Here is a 26,133-nt window from a genome sequence, read left to right as displayed (position 1 = left end):
TACTGGCGTAATGCAGCTTTTATCGTTTTAGATTTTAAATGGTTGAGATAAAAATATTAGGTCATACATTTAGCTGTTTTTAACATCGACTACAACCTAAGTGTTCAGTTCACAACACCCAGCTAAATTTGGTTGCTATATCAACGTACAGTTCGGAAACCTCGCATGTAGCAGTGATCGACGTATGTGCTGCATGTGGGAGCGTCCCCTAACTTGCCATAGGTAAAGCCGTTTTGTGGAAATCTACAGAGATTTGAAACTATACCTGGCTACTTGGTCAGTTCTTAATTGACTTACATCAGATAAGGAGTGTAAGATTTTCATGTTCTGGAAAGTTTGTGGATATAACTTCAAGTATTCGAGGGATCTGTAACGAAGCAAACATGAAGTGAATGATATCTGTAAGCGAAGATTACATGTGTAAGTGGTGTAAGCGCCCGGGTCTGACATGCCCTAGGGCCCTGGGTTAACGGTCGCAGGAATTTGTTTTTAATCTTGTAGCGGATTAGTAGATCTGATCGCCGTGTACCTCATCACGTGACCCGCTATGTAAACACACCGTGCTCTAGTTATATCCCGGGGGTCCGTGCTACATCGACGGCCCGGGGGGTGGGGGAGGGGGGTGGGGGGGGGTGCCACTGTTGACCAAGAGTCGAGTGGAGTTCATTCTGTCCCTCCTAGATTTCATCGTGTGAGCGGCTCTTAGCTCTAGCTGTGAAGTATAGCTTGACGGCTGCAGCTACTGTTATCTCTAGCTGCAGCTAGTAACGTCGGTAGTTAAAATAGCCTGTAGATGTTATCCGCTAAATTTAGATCAAAGTGTTCTGACTGTGCTGTGTATTTGGACAGGGTTGATTCAAGGTTTTTTTTTACTGCTGGGACTCGATTCACAAATTCATCTTCTGACAAAAGTGACATCTACTTTATGGGATATTGGGTGGGCAGATCTGTAGCAAAACCAAGCACCACCCCCCTCCCCCAACCCAATCCCACGGTTAGGTGAACGTGATTTGATGTAGTTTGGTCTCTGATCTACCGTACTCTCTGCACTGAGATAAATAAACAATAATACTTGGTAAACATTCATTTGATTTGATAACGTTTTGATTGTAATTTTTCTAGATTTTTGTAGACAGTGATTGCTAATATGTTTCTAATTAAATTTAGCTTTTATTTTTTTATTTTTTTTTTGTAAACTTCCTGTATAGCCTAATTGTGTGATTAAGAAGTTGTGTTAGTGATAGATTGAACCGAGTAAATCTTCGCTCTCTAGACTGTAACACTCGGATAATTCTCTGTGGATTTAATTGTTCCTGGATTATTTAACCTATTCTGTGGATTAACAGCCCCCACCCCCACAGACTTTGTCAGTGTGTGGGTGTGGTGTGTGGTGTGGTGTGTGGTGTGGTGTGTGGTGTGGACGGAAGATCGAATTAGGTAAACATTTAGCTTCACCTAAAACTGTTTTCTTTTTCCAATTGTTGTTACGTAAACATGTTATTTGTTGCCTAAATTCTTGTTTCCCGTTCGTTGTTACGTTGTTTTGTCCCGTTTTAAGGAAAAGTAAACGTCTAAAAATAGCTTTACCAACCAAGAAATGCAGGCAGATTTCAAAACAAGCGATTCATCTTCTTCACACAGACTAGGGGTGTAAGTCAAGTAAGGACCTTATGTAAGCTACATTATAGGGTGGAATGTAAGAATAGTACTTTGTGTTAAAGTAAAGATATCTTTGATAAAGTAAAGATACCGTAGCTAAAGTAAAGATAGTGTAGCTAAAGATAGTAAAGTAAAGATAGTGTAGCTAAAGTAAAGATAATGTAGTTATAGTAAAGATAGTGTAGCTAAAGTAAAGATAGTGTAGCTAAAGTAAAGATAGTGTAGCTAAAGTAAAGATAGTGTAGCTAAAGTAAAGATAGTGTAGCTAAAGATAGTAAAGTAAAGATAGTGTAGCTAAAGTAAAGATAGTGTAGCTAAAGTAAAGATAGTGTAGCTAAAGTAAAGATAGTGTATCTATGGTAAAGATTCTGTAGTTTAAGTAAAGATAGTGTAGCTTTAGTAAAGATACCGTAGCTATAGTAAAGATAATGTAGTTAAAGTAAAGATACTGTAGCTAAAGTAAACATACAGTAGCTATAGTAAAGATAGTGTAGCTAAAGTAAAAATAGTGTAGCTAAAGTAAAGATAGTGTAGCTAAAGTAAAGATAGTGTAGCTAAAGTAAAGATAGTGTAGCTAAAGATAGTAAAGTAAAGATAGTGTAGCTAAAGTAAAGATAGTGTAGCTAAAGTAAAGATAGTGTATCTATAGTAAAGATTCTGTAGTTTAAGTAAAGATAGTGTAGCTTTAGTAAAGATACCGTAGCTATAGTAAAGATAATGTAGTTAAAGTAAAGATACTGTAGCTAAAGTAAACATACCGTAGCTATAGTAAAGATAGTGTAGCTAAAGTAAAAATAGTGTAGCTAAAGTAAAGATAGTGTAGCTAAAGTAAAGATAGTGTAGCTAAAGTAAAAATAGTGTAGCTAAAGTAAAGATAGTGTAGCTTTAGTAAAGATAGTGTAGCTAAAGTAAAGATAGTGTAGCTAAAGTAAAGATAGTGTAGCTATAGTAAAGATAGTGTAGCTAAAGTAAAGATAGTGTAGCTAAAGTAAAGATAGTGTAGCTAAAGTAAAGATAGTGTAGCTAAAGTAAAGATAGTGTAGCTAAAGTAAAGATAGTGTAGCTATAGTAAAGAATCTAAAGATACTGTAGCTAAAGTAAAGATAGTGTAGCTAAAGTAAAGATACTGTAGCTAAAGTAAAGATAGTGTGGCTAAAGTAAAGATATTGTAGCTAAAGTAAAGATGGTGTAGCTATAGTAAAGAATCTAAAGATACTGTAGCTAAAGTAAAGATAGTGTAGCTAAAGATAGTAAAGTAAAGATAGTGTAGCTAAAGTAAAGATAGTGTAGCTAAAGTAAAGATAGTGTAGCTAAAGTAAAGATAGTGTATCTATGGTAAAGATTCTGTAGTTTAAGTAAAGATAGTGTAGCTTTAGTAAAGATACCGTAGCTATAGTAAAGATAATGTAGTTAAAGTAAAGATACTGTAGCTAAAGTAAACATACCGTAGCTATAGTAAAGATAGTGTAGCTAAAGTAAAAATAGTGTAGCTAAAGTAAAGATAGTGTAGCTAAAGTAAAGATAGTGTAGCTAAAGTAAAGATAGTGTAGCTAAAGATAGTAAAGTAAAGATAGTGTAGCTAAAGTAAAGATAGTGTAGCTAAAGTAAAGATAGTGTAGCTAAAGTAAAGATAGTGTATCTATAGTAAAGATTCTGTAGTTTAAGTAAAGATAGTGTAGCTTTAGTAAAGATACCGTAGCTATAGTAAAGATAATGTAGTTAAAGTAAAGATACTGTAGCTAAAGTAAACATACCGTAGCTATAGTAAAGATAGTGTAGCTAAAGTAAAAATAGTGTAGCTAAAGTAAAGATAGTGTAGCTAAAGTAAAGATAGTGTAGCTAAAGTAAAAATAGTGTAGCTAAAGTAAAGATAGTGTAGCTTTAGTAAAGATAGTGTAGCTAAAGTAAAGATAGTGTAGCTAAAGTAAAGATAGTGTAGCTATAGTAAAGATAGTGTAGCTAAAGTAAAGATAGTGTAGCTAAAGTAAAGATAGTGTAGCTAAAGTAAAGATAGTGTAGCTAAAGTAAAGATAGTGTAGCTAAAGTAAAGATAGTGTAGCTATAGTAAAGAATCTAAAGATACTGTAGCTAAAGTAAAGATAGTGTAGCTAAAGTAAAGATACTGTAGCTAAAGTAAAGATAGTGTGGCTAAAGTAAAGATATTGTAGCTAAAGTAAAGATGGTTTAGCTATAGTAAAGAATCTAAAGATACTGTAGCTAAAGTAAAGATAGTGTAGCTAAAGTAAAGATACTGTAGCTAAAGTAAAGATACTGTAGCTAAAGTAAAGATAGTGTAGCTAAAGTAAAGATAGTGTATCTAAAGTAAAGATAGTGTGGCTAAAGTAAAGATAATGTAGCTAAAGTAAAAATACGTTAGCTAATGTAAAGATAGTGTAGCTAAAGTAAAGATAATGTAGCTAAAGTAAAGATAATGTAGCTAAAGTAAAGATAGTGTAGCTAAAGTAAAGATAGTGTAGCTAAAGTAAAGATAGTGTAGCTAAAGTAAAGATACTGTAGCTAAAGTAAAGATAGTGTAGCTAAAGTAAAAATACGTTAGCTAAAGTAAAGATAGTGTAGCTAAAGTAAAGATAGTGTAGCTAAAGTAAAGATATTGTGGCTAAAGTAAAGATACTGTGGCTATAGTAAAGATTCTGTAGTTTAAGTAAAGATAGTGTAGCTAAAGTAAAGATAGTGTAGCTATCGTAAACATACTGTAGTTAAAGTAAAGATAGTGTAGCTAAAGAAATGAGACTGTTCTAACTAAAGTAAGAATGTTGAACTACGTCTTTTAGTACTGTTGTTGTCCTGCTTGTTGGGTGTGTTTTATTGGTGGTTTCGTTAGAAGGTTGTTTCGTTTAAGGTTTTTATTTTTTTTATTTACAGAAACATTGTAATGAATTAAATTACTGCAAAGAAATTCCAAAATCTTTGTTAAAAAAACTTATTTGTTGAGAACTAGTATCAATATTTCTGTTGATATTAATATCAACATCTTTGTTGACATCTAGTATCCACACATACAACATGTTTGTTGAATTTGTATATTGATCTAGTTTTAAATCGCCAGAAACACGTTAATCATTTGACAGGGATTAGATACTTTTTAAAAATAATGTGAAATTAAAACAAAAATAATCTTACAATTTTGATGTGTTTTTCTACAAGTTTTGTAAGTAAACCAACTAACAAGTTGTGTGAACCAAGTAACAAGTTTTCGAAACTAGCTGACAAGTTTTGTAAACTAGCTGATACGTTTTCTAAACTAGCTGAAATGTTTTGTAAACTAGCTAACACGTTTTGTAAACTAGCTAACAAGCTTAGTAGCGACTGCCCAGGTAAGGTCCAGTCCTCGTTGTTAAGCGTCCTGTCAGTTAATTAATTGATTACTAATTAATTACAGACGATGATCCGTCAAGGATGAGCAATGTTGAATCAACCAAGCGGGAATATTTGGATACTGATTCTATTAGCAGGTTCGTCTGGTGTCTGTCATAGTCCGTCTGTCATGGTCTGTCTGTCATGGTCTGTCTGTCATAGTCTGTCTGTCATGGTCTGTCTGTCGTGGTCTGTCAGTCATGGTCTGTCTGTCATGGTCTATCTGTCATGATCTGTCTGTCATAGTCTGTCTGTCGTGGTCTGTCTGTTATGGTCTGTCTGTCATGGTCTGTCTGTCATGATCTGTCTGTCATAGTCTGTCTGTCATAGTCTGTCTGTCATAGTCTGTCTGTCATGGTCTATCTGTCATGGTCTGTCTGTCATGGTCTATCTGTCATAGTCTATCTGTCATAGTCTGTCTGTCATGTCATGTTATGTCTGTCGCGGTCTGTCTGTTATGGTCTGTCTGTTATGGTCTGTCTCATAGTCTGTGTTTATACTTAGATAACTCACTCAAGCGTGACCAATAATGCCCCATCATACAACCCGATACCCCCCTCATCGTCCAACACCATCCCTACCACATCACCCGCTCCTGATCTTCTGCCACCCCCCCCACCCTGACAATCCAACGTCGCCCCCCCCCCCCCCCCCCACACCCGATGATCTAACCCCACCCCTTAATCAACCAACCCTGACAATAATCTTGCTACTCATCTGAGTACCTAAACCCAACCCGTACTAAACTAACGTGTCAGTTCTTAACGCCAACCCCATGTTTAGCCTAACACTAACTCCGTGTTTAACCCAACATTAACCCCGTAGTTTATTGAATCCTGCCTAAAGGCGAACTTTTTTCTCCTTTTAAAATCCTTTGATGTATAATATAGGGAAAATCTATTTATAGTAACAAAAATGTAAGAAATCGCATGATCGCTGTTGGCTGGGCTTAGATTTCAAGGTCAATTATTTCAAGGTCACTTATATTTTGAGAAGCACGGAGTCGTGTCTTTAATTTTGTAACCTCCCCCCCCCCCACCACGCACCGAATATTCCATCTTCATTTTAAGTTTACATATTAAAAAGTTTGATGTACATATATTTAGCCCTCGTTAGTTAAATTATTTTTAGCCTTAAAACACGTTACGTCATTTTGTAATATCCGTTCTCAACCCCCCCCCCCCCCCAAACACACATCCAAGCTCCCATTTTAATTGTATGTTTACATATTAAAATTTAACTGTACGTATATTTAGCCCTGGTTAATTAAAATATTTTTAGCTTTAAAATACGTTACGTCATACTGAGGACAGCCTATTATTTTGGAAGCTAAAAATAGATCATTTCATCAAATGCCATCAAATGCCATCAAGTATTTCTGATGTTGCCGGAAATAGCTCAAAGTTTATGTTAATGAGCACGAGCTTGCTGTCATGACGTCTGTGCTTTTATGGTCATACGTCATCATCTTAATTTAGATCAAAGAATTAAAGCTTAATGATTAATTAGCGAAAATAAGCGTCGTAAGAGGATTTTATTACAAGGTGGGGGGTGGGTGGGTTCAAACCGATGATCCATATGGATATGATGATCATTATGGATATGATAATGCAAATGGATAACAAAAATGGCCCATGTTATGGTAGACCTACAAGAACGCTAAAAAAAAAACATGCCGTAAAAAATTGAAAGTTTTTTTTTCTCGTCATGAAGTATGTCGTCATCTGAAATCTGCGTGTTCGAAGTGGCCGAAATTGGTTTGGGATAAATTTATCTGTTGGGCCCAAGGAAGAGGCGTCACCAAGACAGCTTGGCACCAGGGTCTGCTAAATGAAACCAGAGTTGGTAATCCTAGCACCTAAGGGGCGCCATTCCTGTTTCATTTCTGAGTTATTTCTCCTGGATGGGTTGCTGTCCTTAGCTAAAGAGCCTCATCTTCCTGGGGATTCGAACTCGGGACTTTTCAGGTTAGAAGCTAAGCGGTTTCTCGTCCGAACACGCAGACCCTTATTGGAATAAATAATCAAAATCTGAGTGGGTTAAATAATCAAAATGTATTAAGATAAATAATAAACATCTGATTATTGTTAAAACGGATTGGGTTAAATAATCAATATCTGAATAATAATCAACATTGATAGTAGGAAAAAAAGTCACAGGAAAAAAAAACACAGGAAAAAAAAAACACAGAAAATAAGTCACAGGAAAAAAGTCACAGGAAAAAAAGTCACAGGAAAAAAAGTCACAAATATATATTTTCATGATATTTGTTGATACTTTTATGTATTAAATATTTCATGTCATGTCATGTTTGCCTGTCGTCCCTACTGGGACATAGGCCGCTGACAAGAGCTTTCCAGACGTCTCTGTCCAGGGCTAGTCTCTCCAACTGTCCCCAGGTGTATCCAATCTTCTTGGTGTCTTCTTCCAGGTCACGTCTCCAGGTCTTTCTTGGTCTGCCTCTCCTCCTCCTGCCTTGTGAATTCCAGGTGAGGGCCTGTCTTGTTATGCTGGATACAGGCTTCCTGAGTGTGTGGCCAATCCATTTCCATTTTCTCTGGAGGATCTCTACTTCCACTGGCAGTTGATTTGTCCGTTGCCATAGAACATCATTTCTGATGGTTTTAGGCCAGCGAATTCGCAGGATCTTTCTGAGACATGCGTTTATAAATGATTGTATTTTCTTCTTATTTATAGCAGTTATTCTCCATGTCTCGGCTCCATAGAGTAAAACAGGTTTTACTAGTGTGTTGAAGATCCGGATTTTTATTCTAAGGGTTAAATCTCCCGAACCCCAAACATTTTTTAGTTGGTTGAAGACTGCTCTTGCCTTACCCGTCCTTATTTTTATGTCTGCTTCTGTCCCACCCTGCTTATCAACAATACTTCCAAGGTAGGTGAATCTATCCACTTCTTCTAGGGCTTCTTCTGCCAGTGTTATAGGGTTGTTGTTTGATGCATTGACTTTGAGAACTTTACTTTTCCCTCTGTGGATGTTCAGACCCAGGCTTGTAGAAAAATTTGCAACCCTGTTGGTTTTATCCTGCATTTGCTGTTGTGTGTGAGAAAGGAGGGCCAGGTCGTCAGCAAAGTCCAGGTCATCCAGCTGGCTCCACAATGTCCACTGTATACCGTTTCGCGTTTTCTCTGTTGACATCTTCATAATCCAGTCTATGGCCAGTAGGAACAGGAATGGTGAAAGTAGGCAACCCTGCCTTACTCCGGTCCGTACTGGGAAGGCCTCTGTAGTCTGTTGGCCATGCACTACTCTACATTTGAGACCTTCATATGAAGACATAATAATGTTGACTATTTTCTGTGGCACCCCGTAGTGTCTCAACAATTTCCACATTGACTGCCTATCCAGGCTATCAAAGGCCTTCTCATAGTCTATGAAATTAATATAGAGAGATGAGTTCCACTCTTGGGTCTGTTCAATGATGATGCGATTAAATATTTAGAGAGAGCAAATTAACTTAGGATTAATTAAATGTAATGTAATGTTTGTAGGCTGTATACGCATATGAATTTTTATAATTCATCTAAAAATATTTATTATGAAGTATGTAGATTCTAATTATTTTAAACTTAAGATTAGTAGCATTTAATAGAATGCTCTAAAGTCCACGGTTTTCATCGTGTTTTTTTTTTAAATACCAATATTAAATTACCGTGAAATGGTAAGTTCATCTGACTTGCTGCCCTCAACTCATGGCAACAATAGTTATGTTTAGTTCAACCACCTTTACTGCCAACATTTATCACGCTCATTACATAACAAAATTTAGGATCAAAACAGAAAGCCGACAAGGTTCAAAGGCTGTCGTTGACGAATAACGTCAACAACACAAAATATGTTCGGACAATGCCTACTGAGGAGAGTCCGACCAGAGAATAGCCTACGGCAAAATGTGCCTAAATTTCTTTTATAATTAACTTTTCTACCGCTTATTTAACTAAATACGTAACAAAAGTTGAGATTGTTGTGTTAATTATCTTAGAGTATTTTTTACTTACAATTGTTATAAATCATAATGCTTTTAACGTCTATAAATAATTTATGCTATCAAAATATACAACCCACAACAATAAACATACAAAATTTTACAATTCTTAACAAATTAATAAAAAGATTTCTAAAAAGATTTTTGTGACCTTTTTTCTGTGACTTTATTTCTGTGACTTTTTTTCCGATAAAATTTTTCCACTGTGACTTTTTTTCTGTGACTTTTGTTCCTAGCAAAAACTGTGACTTTTTTGTGTTTTTTTTTTCCTGTGACTTTTTTTCCGTTCACCTCAACATTATGAGTGGGATGAATAGTAAAAATCTGATGGGGATAAATAATCAAAATCTGATTGGGATAAATAATCTAAATCTGGGATGATGGTTTAAAATATGAATTCCCCACCAGGCAAACATGCCCCTTAACATGTTTGTAGTCGGCCTCTACCCAGTTCTGCCACATCTCAAATTTCATTACTTGTAGTGACTGTAGCTGCGTCAGAAACACGTATCGTCCAATATTTGAACACAAATTTTCGACGCAAGACGTACGTGACGTCATTGTCTATACTGTCCAGAGTCAGGTGTAAGATGACGTCCTTCGGTGACCTACTTTCTCCCCTGACCTTCAAATGCCGTTTTAATGAGGTTTTGATGCAGGTTGTAGAGTGTGGTTGTCACACTTAACAAATGGCCAGATTAATTGGCTGGACATTTTAACAAGGCGGACCTGTACACACCCAGCAGGGATACACGCTACACAATACACACAACACACTTCACACTATACACTACACACAAGACACTACACACTACACACTACACGCTACACACTACACACTACACACTCGTGTCATATGTACTTTAAACACTGTGCAAACTTGACACAATCTACACGTAACATACACACCGCGGATGGGTTAAACACAAACACATAAACTCTCGATAAAGGATTCTACACAAACAACACCCTATTTACGCCATGCACTCTCATATCTGTATACACACTACAGTACACACTACAGTACACACTTTAGACACTGTGTACAATAAATACACACCAAGCGCAATACACATTGAACACACAGTATTCACATCCAACACATTACACACTCGTCCAACATTATTACCAGCCACACTATGTACACACAGCAATACACTCTATACACTGCATACCTGATGTTATGTACACATAGAAATGCACTCTATACACTGCATAACTGATATGTTATGTACACACATTAAGACACTCTATACACTGCATACCTGATGTTATGTACACATATAAATACACTCTATACACTGCATAACTGATATGTTATGTACACATATAAATACACTCTACACTACATCATTGATATGTTATGTACACATATAAATACACTCTATACACTACATCATTGATATGTTATGTACACATATAAATACACTCTATACACTACATCATTGATATGTTATGTACACATATAAATACACTCTATACACTACATCATTGATATGTTATGTACACATATAAATACACTCTATACACTACATCATTGATATGTTATGTACACATATAAATACACTCTATACACTACATCATTGATATGTTATGTACACATATAAATACACTCTATACACTACATAATTGATATGTTATGTACACAGAAATACACTATACACTACATAATTGATATGTTATGTACACATATAAATACACTCTACACTGCGTAATTGATATGTTATGTACACACAGTGGCGTAGCGAGGTCGGGTGTCACTCGGTGCGGTACGTAATGGTGTCACCCCCCCCCCCCCCCCCCAGAGGCGTAGCGACTCTTCCCGGGGACAAAGTTTCAATTTTCGATTTGCACCCCCCCCCCCCTCAAACTTTCGATTTCCACCCCCCTCAAATTTTTCTCTATATATTTTACTATTATTTGTCTTTGCGTCACCACCTAAATGGTGTCACCGGGTGCGTTCCGCACCCCCCCCCCCCCCCGCTACGCATAACATTCTCCAGACATTTTGTACACACACAGTTTAACACAAACATTATGTACACTGTATCTTCAAACTTTGTACACTTCCTGTACAAGTCAGTGTACTAATCTGTTGTACAACACATCCTTAATCCTGGTTAATCTGGTTGTCAGTTAAGTTAATTAGGAATGGTGACGCTAATTAAGAAATATTAAAATAGAATACAAATTATAGTAAGACACTTTGTTTTTATACTTCCCTTTGTATCTAAACACCAGGAAAAGTTCAAATGGATAGACTCAATAATTAGTGTAAGAATTGATCTTCCAATTGGTGTAAAAACTAATGTAATAATTGTTGATGTAATTAATGTAATCATGTGAAAATAACATAGTCCAACTGTGAAGATTTAATTATACGCTGTTGACGCTACTATGGCCACGATTTGGATAGTCGAGGATTATGTTCAGATTAGAGATACTAGCAGAAATCATGTACAAAACGCCACTAAACTTCGTCTCCCCAACTTGGGGTTTTACGCCCCACCCCACGCCTTATCCCACGCCTCACGCCTTATCCCACGCCCCACACCACCACACACCCCACCCCACGCCCCACCCCACCCACGCCCCACCCCACCGCCCCGATCCTGTACAAAACACCACTAAACTGGGTCCCCCCCCCCCAACTTGGGGCCCTCACCCATGAAAGATTCGCCAAAATGTCGTCGTTGTCTGTCATCTTCCCCAATTAATCTCCATCTCATGGGTGTCAGAAACATCCGTGACGTCACCTAATTAGCCGGCTAATAAAGAGGTTGACAGTCGGTATCTCATCAATCCTAATTAATCTGCTACAATCAGGCAGTCCATCGAACCGTGCAGAGCATTCACTGACCTCTTGACCCCATGTTTTTAATTTTCTCCTAGCCTAGAGAGTTCGCATGTCATGTTTTCCCAGCCTGTTGAAGCTGATAGCTCTAACTTCTACTGAACTCATCACGTGACGATAATGCAAAAAATGTAAACAATTTTTAGCATGTTACAACATATTCAATAGAGACCAGCTATCGCATTGTCCCGATGTGAATGAGGTGAACTCTACTTCACCTGACCTATCGACACTCGGGTCCTGACATGTACTTTAGTTACCCCTCATTGTGACAGATGTAGGTTGTCACATGACATCCACCTGTTCAGCTATCACACTCATGCACACATACATACACACACACACACATACAGCGTCCATCCTGTTACATAGGCGAAATGTTTCACCCCCCCTCCCCTCTCCCCACTAAAGACATACCTTGACATGCCCACACGCAGCTAACGACAACTTTTCAAGTCACAAACTTCTTTAACTCCGTACATAACCTCTATACTAGCCCTAACCAAACTGTCTACCTAGCCTACTTGGTGATCCTTGCTCGTACTTAGATGGATAATTAAAACGCGGTCATATATCCGGATGTAGCTAGTGTAGAGGTAGCAGCAGCTACAGCTAGTGTAGAGGTAGTAGCAGCTACAGCTAGTGTAGTAGGTAGCAGCAGCTACCCGCAGGTCATCTCACTACAAATCCAGCCCCCCCCCCCGCCCTTTGATGTCCGCTAGTGACTAGCAGTCGGTCACGGCGCCTGGGGGGGTGTCAAATTTTGGATTAGGTCTAATTCCATCATTTTCATTTGACCTGATGTTTTTGTTCTCCGTTTGTTTCGTGATCATCGTGGATTCTATGACATACTTGTCTAGTAAGAATTTTCCTATAACGTATAGCCTATCCATGTACAACCCCCCCCCTCCCCAATATGTGTATATAAACGACCCTAGAGTAGTACAACAAACTGATAACTGAAATTAGACTCGACCTAATTTATCAAAATTCCTACATTGACCATAATGAACTCCCCAGTATTGGTACCATGGCCCACAACACTGACCCAGCAACTACCCCTCGTACCGTCTGCTGTGGGTAGTGGCCGCGCCCTCTGCCCCCCGGGATGGCTCCCGGCGTCCGTGCCAAAGGCTGGTTTTGAGCTGGTCCGGTCTAGGATCTGTGTCAAGGTCAACTTGGAGAGGCGATGGACGGAGGCTCTGGGACTGTGTCGGGCGGGGCGGGCGTTTCTGGTCAAACTGGACTCGATCGTCACCTTGGGCGGGGAGTCGCTGTTTGATTACCTGCGGCAGAGAGGTAAGCTAGACATTACCTCATAGGTAAGTCAGTCTTCTCACCCCCCCCCCTAGTGTCTTGTTGAGTTTTGTCACCTGTGTGATGTTGGGTTTTGACCAGTGGTCAGTCTACTCACGCGCCTGTGTCATGTTGTGTTTTGACCAGTGGTCAGTCTACTCATCCACCTGTGTCATGAGTTTGACCAGTGGTCAGTCTACTCACCCACCTGTGTCATGAGTTTGACCAGTGGTCAGTCTACTCACGCGCCTGTCATGTTGTGTTTTGACCAGTGGTCTGTCGCACCTGTGTGATGTTGTGTGTTTGACCAGTGGTCAGTCTACTCACCCACCTGTGTCATGTTGTGTTTTGACCAGTGGTCAGTCTTCTCACCCACCTGTCATGTTTTGTTTTGACCAGTGGTCTGTCGCACCTGTGTGATGTTGTGTGTTTGACCAGTGGTCCGTCTACTCACGCACCTGTGTCATGTTGTGTGTTTGACCAGTGGTCAGTCTACTCACCCACCTGTGTCATGTTGTGTTTTGACCAGTGGTCCGTCTACTCACGCACCTGTGTCATGTTGTGTTTTGACCAGTGGTCAGTCTACTCACGCACCTGTGTCTAGCTGTGTTTTGACCAGTGGTCAGTCTACTCACCCACCTGTGTCATGTTGTGTTTTGACCAGTGGTCCGTCTACTCACGCACCTGTGTCATGTTGTGTTTTGACCAGTGGTCAGTCTACTCACGCACCTGTGTCTAGCTGTGTTTTGACCAGTGGTCAGTCTTCTCACCCCCCCCCCCCCTCGTGTCATGTTGGGTTTTGACCAGTGGTCAGTCTTCTCACGCACCTGTGTCTAGCTGTGTTTTGACCAGTGGTCAGTCTTCTCACCCCCCCCCTCGTGTCATGTTGGGTTTTGACCAGTGGTCAGTCTTCTCACGCTCCTGTGTCTAGCTGTGTTTTGACCAGTGGTCAGTCTTCTCACCCCCCCCCTCGTGTCATGTTGGGTTTTGACCAGTGGTCAGTCTTCTCACGCACCTGTGTCTAGCTGTGTTTTGACCAGTGGTCAGTCTTCTCACCCCCCCCCCCCCCTTCGTGTCATGTTGGGTTTTGACCAGTGGTCAGTCTACTCACGCACCTGTTTCATGTTTGTTGCAGGTGTACGTACCATCTGGACAGGTGTACACCACAAGTACGGCACGCTGCTCTGGGACGAGATGAAGCCACGGATGCTTAAAGCATACCTCGGGTAATGATTGTTTCTCAAAGCATAATTCGGGTAATGATGATGTTTGCATACATCATGTAATGGTGATTGCTTGCACACCTCGGAAAGTGATTACTACTTGAAACATCTCTTATAAGATTAGTGCTTATGAATATGTTTTGGTAAAATATAAGTTTGATGATAATAAAGGTTTATAATGTGTCTATTATCTTTAAAGATAAACAACTTTAACTACCCAAAATATCATATTTATTGGTTTCAATGTGGCAAGCCTTGTCATTTTAAAAGTTCACCAAGTTTCTGTATTTTGATCTGGCCACAGAGAGAGCGAGCGCTACGGATGGAACAAGCGAGGCTGGAAGTTCGACTCCAGCTCCTACAGGCTGGGGAACAAAACCTGCGGGGCCCTAGACCTGGGGGATCCCAGGGTCAGAAGGGCCCTGGCTCCTGCAGACAGGCGGGTGGTCAAGCGCAGGGCCGCCTCCCCCGCGGCCACAGTGACGCCAAAACCCCAGACAAAGCCCGGGTCAACGAGCCAGGGCGCGGGTTCCAGTGCTCGGCCAACGGCTCCAACAGAAAAGCTGGCACCAACACTGCAAGCTGCTTCAACGTCTGAGAGCTGGGTATGACGTCATAGGCTAGATTGTTTAGATCGAAGATTATGTTTCGTTAGTTAGATTATAGTTAGTTTAGGTAATCTATCGCTTTAGCGTAATCAATTCGGCCGTCACTAGTAATGTAGGGATAAGGTAACTATCAAATATGGCTTAGATGTGAATATATTTTTGCATATTTTACTAAAATACTAAAGATAATCGAATATTAAACCACATTTAAGGTTTAAATCAATAAAAATGTCATGAAATTAAGGTTTAACATCGATGTTCCAGATACTAAATTTGCTATTAATAATAATCATTAAAAAAGTTTTAAAAAACCCACGTTTTCTGATTGAACTAAAAAGTAGAAAATAAATGCTATAGGCCCTACATCACAATAATGCAAGCGATCACTCTACTATAAGCGATGAAAAACGTGGGGCGCCGAAGTAAAAGTTATATTACTATTGATTAGATAATACTATTGACTTTTATTAGGGAGCTTGTAGAGAGTCAACAGTATTAGAAACTGTAAGAAAATCACGGCGCCCCACGTTTTTGCTCGCTTATAGTAGAGTGATCGCTTGCATTATTGTGATGTAGGGCCTATAGCATTTATTTTCTACTTTTTAGTTCAATCAGAAAACGTGGGTTTTTTAAAACTTTTTTAATGATTATTATTTTCTACTTTTTAGTCTTTGTCTGTTTGTTTGCATTAAAATCTTGCTATCGATTTTATCTTTTCACTTTTTTTGGGTAAACGAAGACAACTCGTAAAAAGACAACTCGTAAAAAGACAACTCGTAAAAAGACAACTCGTAAAAAGACAACTCGTAAAAAGACAACTCGTAAAAAACACGTTGTTTGAATACGTTACTGACTAGAACACATAGATTTGAACCCGTGTCGAGTGGGATAGCAATCGTGTGCCCAACCACTCGACCATATCGTCTCCCCCAAACTGGCCTACCTCCTGTAAGTTTAAACTCGGTTCAAGCTAAATTCTCTGCCCCTAAGCCTGTGGCGACATGTGATCGTTCGCTTCACTGCGCGCGAGGTACGCGTCGCTGGTTTTTTTTCTAATGGCTAGCAGAGGAGAATTATATATATAGATTATATAGCGGTCTAAAATGCTCAATAAAATGTTTCCATTGATCAATTTAGTAATAATAACAATTGAATATTCAATGGTCATCCAAAAGAAAGCTTCCCTGAAAATTTCAGCGCGCTAGCTAACTGGGAAGTGCCAGAAATTTCGATCGCAAGATTTGATTGGAAAGACAAACACACAAACAGAGAAAGCAAGTTAAAGAAAACGTGGGAAAAAACAGCGGCCATCTTAAGAAAATATTATTTTGAGTCATTTCCCTTTAATTTCTATTTGTATGGAAATGTATTGATGTTTGCTATTAAATACGTTAGTCTTGTGTTTAAATACAAAGCATGCGTTTTTTTTTTAAATTCTGCCCTTTAAACAATTTAATTGACTGACAATAAACATCAGTTCTAGAATTATTATTATGAGATGCAATTTTTACACATTAAGATACTCCCTATTTTTATAGAGCTACCACTACATATCTAATGTTTATTTAAATATTAGTTTGAGTTAATTCTTATTGTTTGTGTTATTGTTTGTTTGCTATTTTCATGTAATATTTTCATGCTTTTTTCCTTTAATTAGTGATTTAATCATAAATGACGTCCCGTTTTTTGACCTTTCTTCACCTTAACCCCCCCCCCTCATTTTCGCCGTTACGAAATAGTCGTAATGTCGAAAATTACCTTTTTGCCCTGCCTGTTAAAAAGTCAAGCCATAATTCTAATGAAAACGATATATTCAGCATTTTTGTATTTGGCGAAATACATAACGTTTCACGTTTCTTACCCCTCCCATTTCCCGCGTAAAACGTCGTCTCAAAACCAGTTACTCCACCCCTTAAGTGTGCGATGTCATTTATGGTAGATGTCAAGTCCTATATACATTTTGAATAACCTTTGTTGTCAAAATGTTGATACCAAATACCCAAAATGAGTTATATGGTGTTATCCATAAACGATGTCACATATGCTATGCTAATGTGCCGTCAACTTACGCAGGGTGGTCCGGGGGGGGGGGGATGCGTGACGCCTATTTTGGAATCTTTAAAGCTGTGCTCAATGAAATTGAGGAACATAAAGCGTTCGTTTTCATGCATACATTTGTTCATAACGAATGATCATAACTATTGCATGCCTGTTGTCCTAAGCGGTGTTTAACAACCTGAGCACATCATCCCCGCCAAAAAGGGCCTGCCACTAAATGCCTACCGACGAAAATAAGCCGCACTATATTGACTCCAAATGAAATAACTTCTGACAATAAGGCTCAAACCAAGTAGCTCCTGTCAACAATATTCGACAAGAGTCCAAGACACCATTAAGTGCTGCACCAGGTGACACTCGACCTCGCTACGCCACTGAGCTAATGTAAAGCCACAGCTCAGTATTGGCTTAAATTTAACATAAAATAGTGTTAGCAGTGGACAGCCTCTAAGACTGTGCATTAGGAGTACGGCCGTCGGCAAAACGCCTGAGTCCGACGATATCTGAACATTAATTTTGTCTTTCATGAAGTGCGGAGCACCTTTAAGAGCTGAGCTTGGCCCCTGTTGACACCACCACTAGCGCCGCTTATGTCCACATATTAATCACACGTTTTGCGTGGAGCTTAATGGACAGACGTTTATAGGTGGGACCGGGAGCCTAAATGCATTTACCGAAGCCGCTGTGTCACGGGCATTTTAGAGCCGAACATCTCAGGGCAGCATGTTGCAGAAATTAAAAGCACGTGAATTTGTATAGTAGAGGGAGAACATCATGCCACTGTAATAAATTAAACACCAATATAATTCACCGAACTAAAGTCATTTAGATCTATTCGTCAGGCTAAATGTCGCTAGTCTCATCGTCATGGTCATTTAGTGCCTGTTTTGATTTTTTTTTAATTACGCGGTATCTCTTTCTTAAACATTAGCCTAATGACAAATGACGTCACACGCGCCGCGAACTTTGTGACGTTGTGCTTATTGGGGGATGAAACGGCGTGGTTTAGAAAAATGACGTATTTCTTTTTTTTTAAGTGATAGATTCTAATTTTCCTACGAACTATAGGTTCATCTAATTTTTTTTTCTAGAGGGAGATATCACTATATTGTGATGGGGGGGGGGGGGGGGATTTATATATAATCTCAATATATTCTGATCTACTACTATTCATACGGCAACCATTATACTCGTGAGGAGGACTGGAATCACTCTTATGTTTTATGTTCCGCAGACACTAATTAACAATGTCAACAACTTCGTTTATGAAATAACATGAACTTTATTAACACACACTTATAGATCATTTGTACAATATCAAAAAATACGTCCGTCTTCTACTATATCTAACCCCCAACTAACTTCACTGCTGCGTCTTACGTCATCGGTACATTGTCGCACCATGCTCACGTCACACTCACGCCACACAAATTTTATTGAACACGCGCACAATACTCTCGCACCAAATCGTCTACTGTCAAGTTCGTACCGTCCTATGGTAACCTCTACTCGTCTAGTCTAACTCTATATATCTACGCTATGACATATATAGTGGGTGGTATTTTGTTTTTGTAATAATGTGTGGTGGGGAGGGGTAAACATTGACTACTGAAGAAATAAAAAAACTGATGATAGCAGAAGGAAAAAAAACCCAAAAAAAAAAAAACAAACCATGTGGTATTCAAATGTAACTAATTAAAATTTGAACCTATTTTAAAAAAACACAATAATCTTAATTCAGAAAAGGTGTAGGCCTAAGACTAATGTCTACAGACAAAAAAACAACAACTAGGCTTAATTAAATGGATCGCCCATAAATGACGTCATACAAGACAGCTATGTATATTCAACAACAAAATCAACACAATATACATACGAATAGACATGTGTATCAAGGGAAACTACTCCAAATTTTATTTGGAAAGATGGCCGCTGTTTTTATCTGCTAATATTTATCTCAAACACCTTGTTTAAAGTTAGTTTCATGATATTTTAAATTGTTTTGGTCAGTGATTGTTATATTAAATCAATTATCTGTTATGTTTTGTAACATTTGACTTAAATTATACTTATATAAAAAAATATATTCATCAGTTACCTCTCCCGCACATTTCTACTGCAGCCGAATTGATTACGCTAAAACGATAGATTACCGTTAGTTTATACGATGTAGATTATGGGATTATGATAGGTAATAATTAAGTCATATTGGATGTTAATAATATGTAGTATTATGTAAATTTGCTTGATTTGTATTTTCTAATTGTTACACAATATCATACCGTACATAAAGATTTGATATGTTTATAAACGCTGACATTGTCATGGACTCAACTTCATTTCAGCGCGGACAAGTTCCTAAACCACTCGACCAATCGACGCTAGGGTCAAGAGGTCAGCAGACCACCACAACAACAACCACCGATCCATCGGACCTTGAAGACATCGAGCAGCCGCCCACCATCCAGGCCACGCCCACAGACGCCAAGACAGCTTTAAGCGGCGCCACCACCAAATCCCCACCCCCTCCAAACGAGACATCCGGACAGACGACTACGTCATCATCCCCTGACACCACGATTTCCGGCACCACGACCCCTGACCCCGCGTCTATCATCGACAGTTTCCGCAGTCCCCTGGACAACCCCGGCAACGACCACGACATTGCCGCCCACGACGACCCCCTCCTGCGTGTCCTCCAGCCGCAGGTAGCCTACGCCTCTGAGACCCAGCACGCCATCCAGCAGGCCCGCTCGCCCCTGCTCTCCTCCGAGAGCTGGGACAGTAACGAGATAGCCCAGCTGCTGCTCCCCAACCTGATGGCCGGCACGCGGACCTCCAACACAACATCCAACCCGCTGCGGGCACTGGTCCGCACAATGCAACAACAAAACACCACAGCAAAACTTCCGCCCACCACGACAAAAATCCCACTCGTCCAGAACCTGACTAGCACCACCCCACCCCCGCTAAACACGTCACGGGTCACCGTGACACAGATGCAGGAGAAAACACCAGAGACCCGACCCAGCCTCGTTCTGACGTCACCCAAACCCAGCACCCTGCTCAGACCCACCGCAAGTCTTAGTCTGACGTCATTCTTCAACACGACGCCAAAGTCTTTGACAACCACATCAACAACAGAACCAACAAGTACATTATCTACATCAACTACAACAGCTCAGCAAGCATCGTCTACGACAACAGATACATCGACATCGACATCAACAACACAAACAACCTCTTCTACAACAACTCAACCAACACCATCACAAACCACAACACGACTAACAACCCCAACTACAACTACGTCCAAAAATGCATCATCACTCAAAGATTTACTCAAATCTAACGACAACCTAAATAGAGCAACCCTACCTCCAATCAAATCTTTAATCGAGCCTTTGCTCCAACGGCTGCTTCCGCTCCAGAACACAACATCCGCCCCTCTGAGCTTTGACCTGGATAGCTCTAAAGAAAACACAGACAGCGTTTCCTCAAACTCATCCAGCACCATAGACAAGACGTCACCCACGTCCTTAGATCTCAACTCAACGTCTGATAACTCTACCACAGACGGCAACAGTGGTGAAGAAGACGTGACACCATCAGCAAACACCACCCGCATCAAACACCACCGAGCCAACAGGACCCAGGACACCTCTAGCATTGACCTTGACCTAGGCTCCGAGTCTGACGAATCTCTAAACAAGATGCTCGGCAGTTTTGATCTGGATCTTTTTGGCGCGGCACTAAATCCTCCAGCCGGCGCAGCGATAGCTAGTGCAGCAGCCACAACCACAACCTCACAGACCACAACAACATCAGTAACCACATCCACCACAACCACCACACCCACGCCACAGAAACCAACATCCGAGTCTCCCCCCACCTCGACCACATCCAAACCTCCCCCGGTCGTCACAATACAAACTGGCAGAGACACGACTACAGTCAAACCTGGCCAGGTGAACGAGGAACCACGCAAGGAACCAATCAGCGTGGAGATCGACGCCAGCCTAGAGAAGCCGAGCCTGGACACGCCCACCAACAGAGACTGGGAACTTTTCTCCACAGAGAGGATGGAACCCGTCTCTAGCGAGTCGTCGGAAAAGGTTGACATCGACGCGGCGTCAGTGCTGCGTCAGAGTCAGCTGATGGAGCCGATAGACGTGATGGCACTGAAGGACTGTGACGAGATTCACCCGTCTGTCTGTGTGTCTGAGGCCATAGAGGAGCTTTCATTGGGTGCGGCATGCTCTCGTTCTGTAATAGTGCAATACGCTTTAGCATTCACTATATAAGTAATATAAATATTATAGCCTTAATGAATCAAAATTTCAGCTTTAATTAAACTAGATTTTAGCCTGAAACAAAATTTAAAATATTTTTCAGCATTGCTAGAAAAAAATTTCACATTTATTCAACACACTTCTCTTGACTGTTAGCCACTGAGCCATACATGACCCTTGACCTTTGGTGTACTTGACAGTGAGCCACTGAGCCATACATGACCTCTGACATTTGGTATACTTAACAGTGAGCCACTGCGACAAGAACTGGTACGGTCACCGCCTGTTGGACAGGTGCTACAAGCCCCAGGGGTCACTGCTGACTGAGATTCGAGCTCGCGAGATGTGTAAGCAAAGTGGCGCCACCCTCGCTACGGCAGACAACTCTTTCTACGGCAACATCACCGCCATGCTGCTCGATGGATTCGTAGCCAGTAAAGTTCTGGGTGAGTTGGGGCGCCAGAGGTCTGCGTGAGTTGGGGCGCCAGAGGTCTGGGTGAGTTGGGGCGCCAGTGCTGGGAGAGTGTTGAGACACTAGAAAAGTTTGTGAAAATATTGTCTTGATCTCAATTCCAGGCAGGAGAATCTGGCTGGACACGACCTTGAACCTTGACCTACCTGTAGACGGCAACTGCTCACTGTTGGAGGACGGCACCATCCAAAAAGTCAGGTGTGACCTGAGCTTGCCGTTCATCTGCCAGAAGGATGCCAAGTTTGGTAGGGCTCATTCGTCATTTTGTAGGTCGCGGGGTAGGGCTCATGCTTCATCCCCTAGGTCGTGGGGTAGGGCTCATACTTCATCTCCTATAGGGCTTATGCTTCATTGCCTATAGGGCTCATGCTTCATCTCCTATAGGGCTCATCCTTCATCTCCTATAGGGCTCATCCTTCATCTCCTATAGGGCTCATGCTTCATCTCCTAGGTCGTGTGGTAGGGCTCATGAATGTCAACACGATTCATGTGTTCAAGCTTTGAGTATCACGTCTCATAGATTTTGTGTCTTTACTTTTCGTGTGTATAACTTTTCTATCCAGTCCAAACTTTTGCTGACAACGTTGAAGTGAATACAGTGACCGTGGTCCAAAACATGACGTCATTCCAGCCCCAAACCCTGCCCTGCCCCCTGAGCATGTCCGCGTTTGATGAGGTCATAGTTTGGTTCAAAGATGGCCGCCCTCTCATTGACATGACAGATGACCAGAGGTCATCCTATGGACAAAGGAATGGACGTGAGCAAAATATTTCAAGAAATTGAAAACTGTTCGTTTTCTAATTAATATATCGTTTTTAATGTTAGTCACATGATTGGTTAGACACGTGACCCGCGCCATTTTGTTTCAGAACTGCCAAACAATCTGGAAATCGACTACAGCATTCTGGAGAGGGTGGGGGAGGGAGGGGCGAGGATCCCCAAACAGGCCATGCTGCAGGGGGAGTACTGGTGTGAGATATGGAGGCCCCAGCCCTTTCACAGGGTCGTGTCTGACAAGATCTTCCTCAAGTTTACAGGTAGGTGATCTTGGTATCATAAGATCTTCCTCAAGTTTACAGGTAGGTGATCTTGGTATCATAAGATCTTCCTCAAGTTTACAGGTGAGTGATCTTGGTGTCATAAGATCTTGTGTAAGTCATCTTGGTGTAATAAGATGGTATGTAAGAGATCTTATTACACTAAGATCTCTTACATACGATCTTATTACACCAAGATGACTTACACAAGATCTTATGACACCAAGATCACTCACCTGTAAACTTGAGGAAGATCTTGTGTGTAATAAGATCTTGTGTAAGTCATCTTGGTGTAATAAGATATTGTGTAAGTCATCTTGGTGTAATAAGATCTTGTTTAAGTGATCTTAGTGTGATAAGATCTTCCTCAAGTTTACTGGTGAGTGATCTTGGTGTCATAAGATCTTCCTCAAGTTTACAGGTGAGTGATCTTGGTGTCATAAGATCTTGTGTAAGTGATCTTGGTGTCATAAGATCTTCCTCAAGTTTACTGGTGAGTGATCTTGGTGTCATAAGATCTTCCTCAAGTTTACAGGTGAGTGATCTTGGTGTCATAAGATCTTCCTGAAGTTTACAGGTGAGGGATCTTGGTCTCATAAGATCATGTGTAAGTGATCTTGGTGTCATAAGATCTTCCTCAAGTTTACAGGTGAGTGATCTTGGTGTCATAAGATCATGTGTAAGTGATCTTGGTGTCATAAGATCTTCCTCAAGTTTACAGGTGAGTGATCTTGGTGTCATAAGATCATGTGTAAGTGATCTTGGTGTCATAAGATCTTCCTCAAGTTTACAGGTGAGTGATCTTGGTGTCATAAGATCTTCCTCAAGTTTACAGGTGAGTGATCTTGGTGTCATAAGATCTTCCTCAAGTTTACAGGTGATTGATCTTGGTGTCATAAGATCATGTGTAAGTGATCTTGGTGTCATAAGATCTTCCTCAAGTTTACAGGTGAGTGATCTTGGTGTCATAAGATCTTCCTCAAGTTTACAGGTGAGTGATCTTGGTGTCATAAGATCTTCCTCAAGTTTACAGGTGAGTGATCTTGGTGTCATAAGATCATGTGTAAGTGATCTTGGTGTCATAAGATCTTCCTCAAGTTTACAGGTAGGTGATCTTGGTGTCATGAGATCTTCCTCAAGTTTACAGGTGAGTGATCTTGGTGTCATAAGATCATGTGTAAGTGATCTTGGTGTCATAAGATCATGTGTAAGTGATCTTGGTGTCATAAGATCATGTGTAAGTGATCTTGGTGTCATAAGATCTTCCTCAAGTTTACAGGTGAGTGATAAATGGTTTAAACTTGACCTGTTTCTCCCCTACATAAAGTTAAACTACCATTTCACAGATCATTACCACTTCTAGTTTATAATATTTTTAACACCCTCCCCCTCCCCATAAGACAACATTGAATACTAAATTTATTGAATGAAACTCCTGGAATGACATCATTTTGTCTAGAGACAATTGCTAAGCTTGTTGTGTTTTCTTTATCACTTAGCAGATTATTCACGAACCTTGGAACAAAGATATGCAATGGCAGTGTTATTTACATTTGCTCAAAAGCAACCCCATCTAATCTAATGTGACATCCCAATAACTTTGTGTACAAACCATCCCAATGAATGTGTACATACCATCCAATAACTTTGTGTACATACCATCCCAATGAATGTGTACATACCATCCAATAACTTTGTGTACATACCATCCCAATGAATGTGTACATACCATCCAATAACTTTGTGTACATACCATCCCAATGAATGTGTACATACCATCCCATAACTTTGTGTACATACCATCCCAATAACTTTGTGTACATACCATCCCAATAACTTTGTGTACATGCCATCCCAATAACTTTGTGTATATACCATCCCAATAACTTTGTGTACATGCCATTCCAATAACTTTGTGTACATACCATCCCAATGACTGTGTACATGATATTGCAGATGTGATTACACTGAGGGGGGTCATTCAAACAAAGCCCCCCACCTTCAGGGAGGCGGCGCTATTCAACAGGATGGGGGTGATGGTGGGGCTACCAGCCCGCATGGAGACGCTGATGGCGGTGATGAACAAGAACATCACCCACACCCTCAGGGCGGTCCTACCCATCGTCCGTGACGTCATCACTTTCATCAAACGGACCAGGTACGTGGTTTCTTGGGGTTTTAAAATAAATCAATCTTACTAATAGCCACTTCTTATTAAAATTTTGCTGTTTAACTGCTTGTGAATCTTGTGGTTCATTAATTTTGTCAAACACATTCAAGAGCGTTAACACTGCCTTGATTGATGGAGTAACAACTTTTACTCAGTTATTTCCCCTTCTCAATGTTAAATGTTAAAATTAATTATTCTACGTTTAGCGTGTATTGTTTTCCCATATGAGAAGGTATTAGCTGTATCAAACATTGACATTTATAATTGGAAACATCTTTTCTGTGTCATTCCATTGTGGTCATATTTTGGTGTTTATTCCCCGATTTTAATTCGGTCATATATATTTTTATTGGTTTTCATTTACTGTTTTAATCAGATTTCTAAATTTAACACTACAAGAACGTATACATACATCTTACAATCATTTTTTTAATCATTGTAAAAAATAAAAATCAGCTTTAGGTGATCCATTTTGAAACTGATAGTCAAACAAGTTTTTGATGATCCATTTTAAAACTGATCGTAAATCAAGTTTTTGATTATCCATTTTAAAACTGATCGTAAATCAAGTTTTTGATTATCCATTTTAAAACTGATTAAATCAAGTTTTTGATGATCCATTTTAAAACTGATTAAATCAAGTTTTTGATGATCCATTCTAAAACTGATTAAATCAAGTTTTTGATGATCCATTTTAAAACTGATTAAATCAAGTTTTTGATGATCCATTTTAAAACTGATTAAATCAAGTTTTTGATGATCCATTTTAAAACTGATTGTAAAACCAATTTCTCAAACAATTGGTTCCAGCCCAGAGGATGGACGAACGGAATTCGTGACTTACATCACCATTGCAACAGGAGACCTCTCAATGCCCATGCGCGGGAACTTGGCTGACATGTACCTGTCCTCGTTCTACGACGCGCTGGTGCAGAACGAGGACATGATACGTGCCCAGTGGAACGTGACGCTGCCCTTTATATCAGCTGTGTCAGTCTCTATGACAGGTAGGGCACTTGTGTGACAGGCAGTGGGCACTTGTGTGACAGGTAGTGGTCAGTATTGTGATGGGTAGTGGTCAGTA

General features: G+C 40.1%; 1 protein-coding gene across 1 annotated transcript in view; it reads left to right on the top strand.

Annotated features, from left to right (window-relative positions):
* Positions 1 to 261: 261 nt before the first annotated feature.
* The window catches only part of LOC131948042 (uncharacterized), a 69,076-nt gene continuing 43,204 nt past the window's right edge, over positions 262 to 26,133 (top strand). Inside the window, exons 1-12 of the mRNA XM_059309508.1 lie at positions 262 to 401; positions 5,060 to 5,132; positions 12,913 to 13,191; positions 14,324 to 14,414; positions 14,716 to 15,016; positions 19,423 to 21,325; positions 21,618 to 21,815; positions 21,946 to 22,086; positions 22,405 to 22,599; positions 22,712 to 22,879; positions 24,836 to 25,037; positions 25,860 to 26,056. Coding sequence (XP_059165491.1) covers positions 5,084 to 5,132; positions 12,913 to 13,191; positions 14,324 to 14,414; positions 14,716 to 15,016; positions 19,423 to 21,325; positions 21,618 to 21,815; positions 21,946 to 22,086; positions 22,405 to 22,599; positions 22,712 to 22,879; positions 24,836 to 25,037; positions 25,860 to 26,056 — 3,724 coding nt within the window. The 5' untranslated portion in view covers positions 262 to 401; positions 5,060 to 5,083. The remainder of the gene's footprint in view (positions 402 to 5,059; positions 5,133 to 12,912; positions 13,192 to 14,323; positions 14,415 to 14,715; positions 15,017 to 19,422; positions 21,326 to 21,617; positions 21,816 to 21,945; positions 22,087 to 22,404; positions 22,600 to 22,711; positions 22,880 to 24,835; positions 25,038 to 25,859; positions 26,057 to 26,133) is intronic.

The sequence above is a fragment of the Physella acuta genome, unplaced genomic scaffold (genome assembly GCF_028476545.2).
Source record: "Physella acuta isolate Inbredline_101_S28 unplaced genomic scaffold, ASM2847654v3 ptg000622l, whole genome shotgun sequence".
NCBI classification, from domain to species: Eukaryota; Metazoa; Mollusca; class Gastropoda; family Physidae; genus Physella; species Physella acuta.
Note: the sequence above shows the minus strand (reverse complement) of the source record. Positions and strands in the feature narration are given on the sequence as shown.